At 43.9% G+C, this 10,761-nt stretch overlaps 1 protein-coding gene across 2 annotated transcripts in view; it reads right to left on the reverse strand.

Moving 5' to 3' along the window:
* LOC110317798 (ubiquinol-cytochrome-c reductase complex assembly factor 1) overlaps window positions 1-7,623 on the reverse strand; it is an 83,852-nt gene extending 76,229 nt beyond the window's left edge. Inside the window, exon 1 of one of the 2 annotated variants that reach the window (XM_021192573.1) lies at window positions 7,327-7,623. In XM_021192573.1, coding sequence (XP_021048232.1) covers window positions 7,327-7,350 — 24 coding nt within the window. In that variant the 5' untranslated portion in view covers window positions 7,351-7,623. Of the gene's footprint in view, window positions 1-7,282 lie in introns of both variants that reach the window. The other variant, XM_029536686.1, reaches the window with a different exon arrangement.
* Window positions 7,624-10,761: the final 3,138 nt, after the last annotated feature.

The following is a 10,761-nucleotide window of genomic DNA, read 5'->3' on the forward strand; positions in this document are numbered from 1 at the left end:
TGTTTGTGTGCCGCGTCATTTCTTGCTGGCGAGAAGGTAGCGCGGGACAGCTAAGAGCACTGGTTGCTTTTCCAGAGGACTCAGGTTCAATTCCCAGCACACACATAGTAGCTCACAACAGTCTATAACTCCAGTTCCAGGAGATTCAACACCCTCTTCTGGCCTCTGCTGGCACTTATATTCTCCCATGTACATACACATGAGTATTTAAAAAGAAAAAACAATAAAACAAAGAGCAAAAAGCACCATATTTGAGAAAGGCATGATGACTTGCTGCCTGCCTCCTGAGTTTGGTCCCCTGAACCCACATGGTGGACACAGAGCCAATTCCTGGGGGTCATCCTTTGACCCCATACCATGGTGCACATGAGCACATGTATGTACACAAATACAAAGATAGATAGATAGACCAGACAGACCAGACAGACAGATAGATGAGGCCCAGTGTCATCTTTTTAAAAAATAAAATATAAATAAACAGCTTATTGTAGGCTGGCAAGATGGCTCAATGGGTAGAGAGATGACCAGAGTTTGATCCTCAGATCCCTCAAGGTGGCAGGAGAGAACTCCCAAGACCAGACATACGTATGATGCTATACCACGTGTGTCTACACTCACACACACAGAGAGATACACACAAAACAATAAAAATTAGCACAGCATAGAAAGAACCATATATTCAGTCAGAAAGTAATGAGTCTACTCTTGGCTCCTCTAGTCATAAAAGCCACATGAAATAATAAGCTCTATGAGGTTAGGTCGCCTCTTCTATAGATTAAAGATAGAATCCAGTGCCACAACTGCACCTTGTGGTTAAGCTGTACCCACTCCCCGTTTCCTTGGGGGCAGGAGAGTCTGGGGTGAGCTGGAGAAAGGCACTTGGATGTTAAATCTTCAGGCATTTTTGTGGAGTGTCTCCTAAGTTCACAGATTAGATGTCTTGAATGGACATCCACAGAACCTTATTTCCAAATAAAAAGAGGAAGCCAACTGGGCAATGGTGATACACATCCCTGATCACTTCCCTAACGTGGAGGCTGAAGCAGAAGGATCATGAGTAACAGATATGCCTGAACTACACAGAGAGATCCCATTTCAAACAGTTAAAAATACTTTATTCCAGCTAAGGTTCGATCTCTTGAAATGCTTTCCAAATGAGAAATGTCTACTGGTGTTTTCTTTTATTAGAACTGATACATTTGGGGCTGGAGAGACAGTTCATCAGTGTAGACCACCAGTTGCTCTTGCTAAGGACCTGGGTTTGATTCCCAGCATCCACCGTATGACCTGTGAGCATCCTGAACTCTAGTTCCAGAGGATCCAATGCTCTCTTCTGGCCTCGGTGAGCACTAGACACACACATGGTGTACATACATACATATGTGTATATATACATACATAAATGCATGCATGTATACATACATACTTATACATATATACATACACATATACATATAGGCAAAGATCCATACACATAACAAATAAATCTTTTTTAAAAAACAAAAAACGAAACTGATAAATTGACGAGAATCATTCAGTACCAGGTATCATTTCCTAAAGACGGATATACAGGTTCAGATAAAATTCTCTAAGCCAGGGTCTAAAGAGATGTGGGAAAACAGGAGGAAGTTACAAGTAGAAGCAAGGCAAATTTAGACTGGAACTACAGCTTGGCTGGTACTATACCATGCATGGTGCCCTGGGTGCCATCCCAGCACCAAATAAACCTGGCATGTGGTGTAGCCAGCAATCCTAGGAAGTGGAGGCTGGAGAACAGAAGTCCAAGGTCATTCTCAGTGCTATAGGGAGGCTGAGACTAGCCTGAGACACACGAGACACTGTTGTTATTGAGAGAAAGAGAGAGAGAGAGAGAGAGAGAGAAAGAGAGAGAGAAAGAGGAGAGAAGAAAGAAAAATAAATACCACTGACAAGTAGAATACTGTCTCAACAAATAGAGAATATTAATTTCAACAAAGAAATTGATTTTTAAATGGGGCTAGCGGCAAGGGAGATGATTCAGTCTGTAGAAAGGATCTGAGTTCAGTTCCTTAGTGAAAAGCCAGCAGTGCAAACCTGCAATCCCAGCACCGGGGAGGAAGAAACAGGAGGATCTCCGAGGGCCCATTGACCAGCCAACCTAGCCAATCAACAAGCTCCAGGTTCAGTGAGAACTCCTGTTTCAACCGGACGTGTATAAACATGTACAGGAATGGTGCTCTGCACTAAAGTTCTGTGTAAGGGTTCAATCAGCAGAGTGTCTGCCCAGTGTGCATAAAGCCTTGGGTTGGAGCCCATGTACACTCACAGGAAACTGGGCCTGGGGTACACATCTGTAATCCTAACACGGGGAAGCAGAAGCAGGAGATTCAGAAGTTCAAGGTCATCCTTGCTTACATAGTGGGTTTGAGACCACAATGGGCTACATGAGATTGTCTAAAAGATTTTAGAAAATGTATTTAATCCAGAATTGGAATATAAAACAACCAAAATGAAAAGCACTGTGGCTCAAAAGCAGAACTGAGGGCCGGAGCGATGGCTCAGCGGGTAAGAGCACTGACTGCTCTTCCAGAGGTCCTGAGTTCAATTCCCAGCACCCACAAGACAGCTCACAACCATCTGTAACTCCCATTCTAAGGGATCTGACACTCTTCTCTGGCCTCCGCAGGCACTGCACACAATGTACCATGTGTAGAAATACATTCAGAGCCAGGCGTGGTGGCACACGCCTGTAATCCCAGCACTTGGGAGGCAGAGGCAGGCGGATTTCTGAGTTCAAGGCCAGCCTGGTCTACAAAGTGAGTTCCAGGACAGCCAGGGCTAAACAGCTACACAGAGAAACCCTGTCTCGAAAAACCAAAAAAAAAAAAAAAAAGATAAAAATAAGCCGGGCCTGGTGGCGCAGGCCTTTAATCCCAGCACTCGGGAGGCAGAGGCAGGCGGATTTCTGAGTTCGAGGCCAGCCTGGTCTACCAAGTGAGTTCCAGGACAGCCAGAGCTATACAGAGAAACCCTGTCTCGAAAAACCAAAAAAAAAAAAAAAAAAAAGATAAAAATAAGCCGGGCCTGGTGGCGCAGGCCTTTAATCCCAGCACTCGGGAGGCAGAGGCAGGCGGATTTCTGAGTTCGAGGCCAGCCTGGTCTACCAAGTGAGTTCCAGGACAGCCAGAGCTATACAGAGAAACCCTGTCTCGAAAAACCAAAAAAAAAAAAAAAAAAAAGATAAAAATAAAACATAGCCAAACTGTCAAAAGACAGAGGTGGGAAAAAAAGTGTTGACAACAGCAAGAAGCGACTCATCATACACAAGGGGCCTCAGTGATGCTGGGCTGATTTATCCTCAGAAACTGTAGCAGCCAAAAAGCTCTGGGAAGCAAATCCTTGAAATGTTAAACGAGAAAGACTGTCATACCCTAAGCATGTTGGGACATAACTGTAATGCTAGCACCTAGGTCCCCCAGGAAGAACTATGGCCAAGTCTGAGGCTAGTCTAAGTTATACTGCGGGACCCTGTCTCAAAAAGGAAAAGGGGTGGGGTGGGGGGACCAATAAGTGCAATTTCAATATCCAGCAAAACTATCAATCGAAAATAAAGTGGAAGGTAAAACAAAATCTTCCCAGACAAACAAACACTGAGAGAATGTGTAGACCGCAAACACAACCTACAAAACATTACTCCTCCCCCACCCAAAAAAAAAGGGTGCTGGATGGGCTGTCAAGTTGGCTCAGTGGTTAAAAGCACTGTTGTTCCCGCAGAAAACCTGGATTCGGTTCCCATTACCCACGTGGTGATTCATAACTGGTTGTAATTCTGGTCTCAGGGGATCCAACACCTCTTTCTGAGCTCAGTGGGCACCAAGCATGCACATGCATGTGCTACACACACACACACACACACACACACACACACACACACACACACATATATATATATATATATATATATATATATATATATACATATATATATATACACACACACACACACACACAGGCAAAATACTCATGTACCTAAAATCACAAAATAATAAAAAAGGGGTTGCTGGACAGGAATTCAAATCTACATGAGGAAATAAACTACACTGGTAAAGTGAACTACTTAAGTAAATAATTTTCTTTATTATTTTTATGTCTCTGGGGGTTTTGGGGGGAGAGGAAGAGAGTTTCAAGACAAGGTTTCCTTGTGTAGTCCTGGCTGTCCTGGAACTTGCACTGTAGACCAGGCTGGCCTCAGACTCAAGAGATCCCCCTGCCCCTGCCACTGCTGTGATTAAAGGCACAGACACCACTGCTTGACTTTAGGCTCAATATTTTAATTTAAAAGATAATAATAAAAGATAATTATAAACCTGTTGATATACATATAGAAAGCTGTGATCTGAATGACAGTAGCATCATAAAATAAGACATAAGTACAACTATATAGAAGCATAGTTCTTATATCTCTAAAATCAAGTGGGTATCAACTCAAACTAAAGTGTAATAAATTAGGGTGCTAATTATATCTCCAGTATAATCACAAAAACAACCCTCCTTCACCCCTCCCCCAAAAATACTGTAAAAACTTTTACCATAGGCTAGGTCTTATAGTTAGTGCATCTGCCTATCATGGTAAGGCATTTAAGGCCAGCCTCAGCTACATAGAGAGTTCCAGGAAGACCTACTTGAAACTGTTTTTTAAAAAACCAAACAATTCAGGCATAGTGATCTTTAGACTCAGCAACTGTAACTTTGAGGCCAATCTGGTCTACATAGTGAGTCCCAGGAAGGCCAGGGCTATCTATGTAGAGACCACCTTCCCCCAAAATAAGACAGACTGGAGGATCAATGCAAGTTCAAGGCCAGCCAGAGCTACAAAGTAAGACCTCATCCCATACCCAAAAAAGCAAACAGCTTGGTCATTTCTCCAGAGATACACAAGTGACAGACACAGAAGCTCAACATCATACTGTTTCACTCCCATTAGAATGACTATTAACCAAAAACAAAACAAACGAAAACTACGCTTGGAGAAACTGAATGTTTTTGTCTATTGGTGGTAGAACTGTAAAACAGCACACCAGCTGTCCAGTGTGCTGATCCAGTGTCCAGGATCTCTATGAATTGTAAGCTATCCTGATCCTGAGTTCCAGGACAACCAAGGTTACACAGAGAAACCCTGCTTCAAAACAAACAAACAAACAAAGCAAAACTCTGGTGTCAGCGAGATGGCTCACTGGAAAAGGCAGCCAGATGACCTGGATTTTACCCCTGCGACCCACAAGTTGTCATTTAGCCTTCATATTCAGTGTGGCCTGTATGCTCAGGCATGCGCGCATTCACACACATGAAGAAATAACTCAGATCTCTGAGTTCAAGACTAGCCTGATCTACAGGGCAAGTTTCAGAACAGCCAAAGCTATAAAGAGAAACTCTGTCTCAAAAAAAAAAAAAAAAAAAACACAAGAAAGAAAGACAGAGAGATGAATAGAGGGAGGGAGAAAGAAAAAAGAAAAAGAAAAAGGAAGGAAGGGAGAGAAGGAAGGAAGGAAGGAAGGAAGGAAGGAAGGAAGGAAGGAAGGAAGGAAGGAAGGAAGAAACCTGAAGCTCAGAGAAGCCCAGATACTTAGGATTCTGTCTACAGCAAGTGGTGGAGCTAAGATTTCCACCAAGGCTTCCCAGGTCTAGAGAGGCTCAGCTGAATGTTAGTGCGAAGCCCTTGCAGTGCGCAGCCCAAATCCCAATCCAAGCAGGTAAGCAATAAACACCTGCTACTACTTTCCTACTGACTTCCACCATGAACTAGCCCAGGGAAGTTTTCATAGCTTCATCTCGTTCTGTTACAATGTATAAGACGACCTCAGGGAATAAGCATGCAAAAGAGATTTTCTTTATTTACTTGTGCATGTTTGTACCAAGAAAGATAAACAGGAAATAGAAAAATAGGCCCACCGAATAGAGGGTAGATGGGAGATAGTTTTTATGGTTGCTAGCAGCAAAGAAATGAACTTGCAACTATCCCTACAACGCTCAGGAACTAGAAATTGAAGAGAGCTGTCCGAGAATCTCCAAGGAAAATCAAGGTGTGCATTTCAGGTCTCTGGCCCAACCTGCTTTTTCTCGCACCAAAGTATCGGTCTTTAAAAATAATCTAGGGTTCAGCAGTAAAGTCATTACCTAGCATGCATGAGGTTTCACCCTCACTACACACACACACACACACACACACACACACACATACACACACACACACACACACAGAGCCGCTGCACGTGTGCACACATAAATAATTTACAACAGACCAGTGACCATTTTCCCCAGTCATCCTCAGAGCTAATTCCACTTCTGCCTTAGTTAGCATCTGTAATTACTTCAGCAAATGAATGAACCACTCTCTGGGTAACCGGGACATGCCTCTCAAACAAAACCTCTTGAGCAGCAACTGAAGAAGCAGTTTGCTAGGATGGCAAGGAATCTAAGTAGAATGCGGAGTGAACTGATGTAAAACACATGGGTAATGCAAAAGACAGCCAGAGGCAGGAGTAATGTCTGCTATGTAAAACAGTGCCCTTGACCAAGTTCTGTAAATGCCTGACTTAAATTACAAACTGCCCATGTCTTCATGACTAGGAACCGAGTCCACTCTGTCATTTTCTTAACTCGTCCTAGAAGTCAGTAGTGACTCTAAAGAGGATTTAAGGCCAAATCTTAGGTGGGAATTGGACAGAGCTCCCGACGCGAATAAGAACCAGTCTAGAAGTCTTTCCTTCCTTCATTCATTCAACAGGTGTTAGGTTGCGCTAAATATGCTGGGCAAAGAGAAAGCCACAGGACAGTCTCTCCTGCAGCTTTTGCTCTAATAACTTGTGCATTCCACTGAACTATACAAGTAAAAATTCATTTAAAGTCTCTACAACAAACTCAAAGAACCTCAGAATCCAAAGGGACCTGCAGGAGATGAATGTCCTTATTTTTCACATGGGCCAGGGACCATCCCGTATCTTACTCAAGGTCACACTGCACACTGTGACAGACCTGGACTGGACCCACCTCCCCCGGTTTCCCCCGCAACTCCCGACTCCCATCAGTGCCCGACGTGTTTCTATCCCGGAGAACGATCCTCATCACATAAAGATCCGAGGGCACTACCTTCGAAAAAGTGGAGGAGCCAAGGCCAAAACAGGGGTAAGGAGAAGTGGAAAGGTGCTTCAGTTCCCCTGGGGAAAGGCGACCACGCAAAGGAGGGACAGCACAGGCTCCCCCATTTCTCCCCTGCTCCTCCCGCCCCGCCCTCTCCAAGCCCAACCTGGAGACGCGCGTGCGTCTCCAGAAAAGTACTCCTGCACTCACAAGGACTCGCACCAGCAACGCCATGTTCCTCCACAATCATTTCCGGGTGAAAGGTGGGCTTCCGGAATCCCGATTGTCACCACCCACTCAGCTTCTGTCCCCTTGCTAAAGGTAGTCGGGCTCTGGCGGCGGCGCAGGCGTAGTTGTCGCACTGCGCACCCGCGGTTTTCCTGCCGTGGATCTGAATGAGGTTCCGGGACGCGAGACTCCTCGCCGGTCTTAAGTCCCTGCTGCGCGTCACAAGGGCTCACGTTCTTCCTCTACACACCCCCGGGTCTGGCCTCTCACATCCCTCTCATCCTTCGGTTAACCCCTAACAGCCATTTCTTTCCTGACTCCGCCCCCAGGAGACCACAAGGCTGGGACGTCCCAGTAGGTAAAAAAGAGGCCAGGGAGTCTGAGAACCTAAGGCACAGTCCTGGAAAGCCAGAAAAGGAGGTGGTCGGGTACTGACCTGACGCTTGGCCGAAGAGGAGCTTGAGACTTGCGTTTGACTGGCTAACACATCTTTGAATACTGATAGGAAAGAATTAGTAAAGGAAAGCGAAGCGTGGTGGCACACGCCTTTAACCCCAGCACTCAAGAGGCAGGGACAGGCTGATCTCTGAGTTAGAAGACAGCCTTGTCTCCACAGTGAGTTCCAGGACAGCCAGGAGAGACCCTTGGCCCCAAAACCAAACAAACAAACAAACAAAAAAAAAAAAAAAAGGAAAAAGAATTAGTAATTGAGGAGAAGGAAGGATGTGAGGAGTTGCCTGTGGGAATGGGCAAGTGGATCGTCACAGTCAAAGAACTCTTATATCCCATGAGAAGTGGACAAGAGAAGACATTGCTGCTTCAGTGACTGGCCAGGAGTCGGAGCTTAGAGGTTGAAGCACTTCCTGTCCACCAGTCAATAAAGACCTACTGAGCATTCAATATTCATTCAGCGTTCACTGGATACCAGAGAAGTGTAGATAACTCTGAGGAGCTTGTGAGCTAGTGGGGCAAGTACCGGTAGCGTAGGTCTGGGTAGACAACTCGTAAAAAACAAAAACAAAAAAAAGAAACAAACAAAAAAACCCAAACAAACAAAAAACACCTGATATGAAGGAAACAATAAATAGCTAAAAAAAAAACAATATGGGCAATTACTTGGTCAGCTTAGCAGGATAAAGCCTATAGGAGAAACTGAGAGGAAAAGTGGGATTCAGGGTGATCTTTTTCCCCCTTTCTCCCTTTTAAATAAAATTTGGTATAGCCCAGGATGACCTCAGGCTCTATGTAGCTGAGGCTAGCCTTGAAATGCCTTCATCTCCTGAGTGCCTGTGATACTATGTCCAGCCTCTCAATTTTGGTTTGGTTTGGTTGGCCTCTGTCTCCCGACTGCTACCACACCTGGCAAAAGTCTGTACATTTACTGAGTTTCTGGTTTTTAAATGTTTGCGTGTGAAATGACTAAATTAACCTTGTGACAGAGCAAGACAATGGAGCAATTCCTCCGTCTTGTATTCTTGCTGAGGCCATTTCAGGTTTAATTTGAATTTGATCTCCTTGATGGAGACTCCTGTGGGAAATTACCCAACTCTCTTCTAGGAACCCAAGGTCAGGATGCCCTGGTTAACCTATCTGGGCTCCTGTTTGTGCCAACCTCCCCTGCCAGCTAACTGCTTACCCCAGCTTCTGTTAAACTGCTTGCTTATGTGAAGACCCTGCAGCTGCTGAGGAAATGCCAGGAAGTGGGTTCTACCTATAAAAAAAAAAACATGCTCTGAGCTAGAGAGATGTCTCAGAGGTTAGGAACACTGACTGATCCTTCAGAGGTCCTGAGTTCAATTCCCAGTAAACACATGGTGGCTCACAACCATCTGTAATGGGATCTGATGCCCTCTTCTGGTGCTTTGAAGACAAGTACAGTGTACTCATATACATATAATGAATAATTCTTAAAAAAAAAGAAGAAGAAGAAGAGAAAGGAAGGAAGGAAGGAAGGAAGGAAGGAAGGAAGAAACCGTTTTTAAAAACAAAACAAAGCTTGCTCTGATAACTCAGTGCTACACTTAGGATCGCAATACCTGAGTATAGTCCCAGCCAGTCCAAGTAAAGATTTTCAGTTGCCTATACAATGTCTGAGTGTTCATCTCTGGTTGGGTCCCCAGAATAAACTAATTAGCATATAAACTCTTTTTACATGTGTTGAAAAGAATACTCTTTAAGTGGTATTTTAAAATGTAATTTAGAGGCCAGCCTGGTCTACAAAGTGAGTTCCAGGACAGCCAGGGCTACACAGAGAAGCCCTGTCTCAAAAAACCAAAATAAATAAATAAATAAATAAATAAAATGTAATTTAGCCAGGTAGTGGTGGTCTTTAATCCCAACACTTGGGAGGCAGAGGCAGTGGCAGTCGAATTTCTGAGTTCGAGGCCAGCCTGGTCTACAGAGTGAGTTCCAGGACAGCCAGGGCTACACAGAGAAACCTTGTCTCGAAAAAAGCAAAAAAAAAAAAAAAAAAAAAAAAGTAATTCAAAAAACAAAATGCCCCTGGTGGTAGTGACACACACCTTTAATTCCAACTCTAGGGAGGCAGATGCAGGCGGTTCTCTGAGTTTGACCAGACTGATCTACACAGTGAGTTCCAGGCCAGCCAGAGCTACACAAAGAAACTTGTGATATATATATATATTACATATATATTAATATATGTGTGTGTAATACATACCTGTATATATGTATATTATATGTTACATATATATACATATACATAAATACATGTGAGAGTGAGCAGTTAACTATAGTCATCAAATTAGAAGAGGGCTCTTGAATTTATTCTTCCTCTCTAAGTAAAATTTTGTGTCCTGTGGCCAACATTTCAGCCTCCTTCTGGACTCCTAAGAGCCACATTTGCTGTTCACTTCCATGAGTTCATTTTTAGGTGAAGTACTTGTCTGTGTGTCTGACTTATTTCACATAACAATTTCCCAATAGGACACTCTTCTTTTTTGTCTGGATGAACAGCATTCTACTATGAATGCAAACATTCATGTCCCAGCTGACCTGTTGGTGGACACTTGCATTATCAACTTTATGTGTTGGCAGTTGTGATTGATGCTGCATGAATGTGTGAATACTGATTTCATTGTCTGTAGATGGATGGCCAATAGTAGGGTTGCTAGACCATGTAATAATTCTGCTTTTAAGTCTTTGTGGAGTCTTCCATTTTGCTCTTCAGTAGCCATTGTAACTTGTTTTCCTGCTCACAGTGTTGTATTTCTTTTTCTTCTTCATCAATACCAGTTATAAAATTTAGCCTCAAACCGGGCGTGGTGGCGCACACCTTTAATCCCAGCACTCAGGAGGCAAAGGCAGGCAGATTTCTGAGTTCGAGGCCAGCCTGGTCTACAGAGTGAGTTCCAGGACAGCCAGGGCTACACAGAGAAACCCTGTCTCAAAAAACCA

This window comes from Mus pahari, chromosome 3, assembly GCF_900095145.1.
Source record: "Mus pahari chromosome 3, PAHARI_EIJ_v1.1, whole genome shotgun sequence".
NCBI lineage: Eukaryota > Metazoa > Chordata > Mammalia > Rodentia > Muridae > Mus > Mus pahari.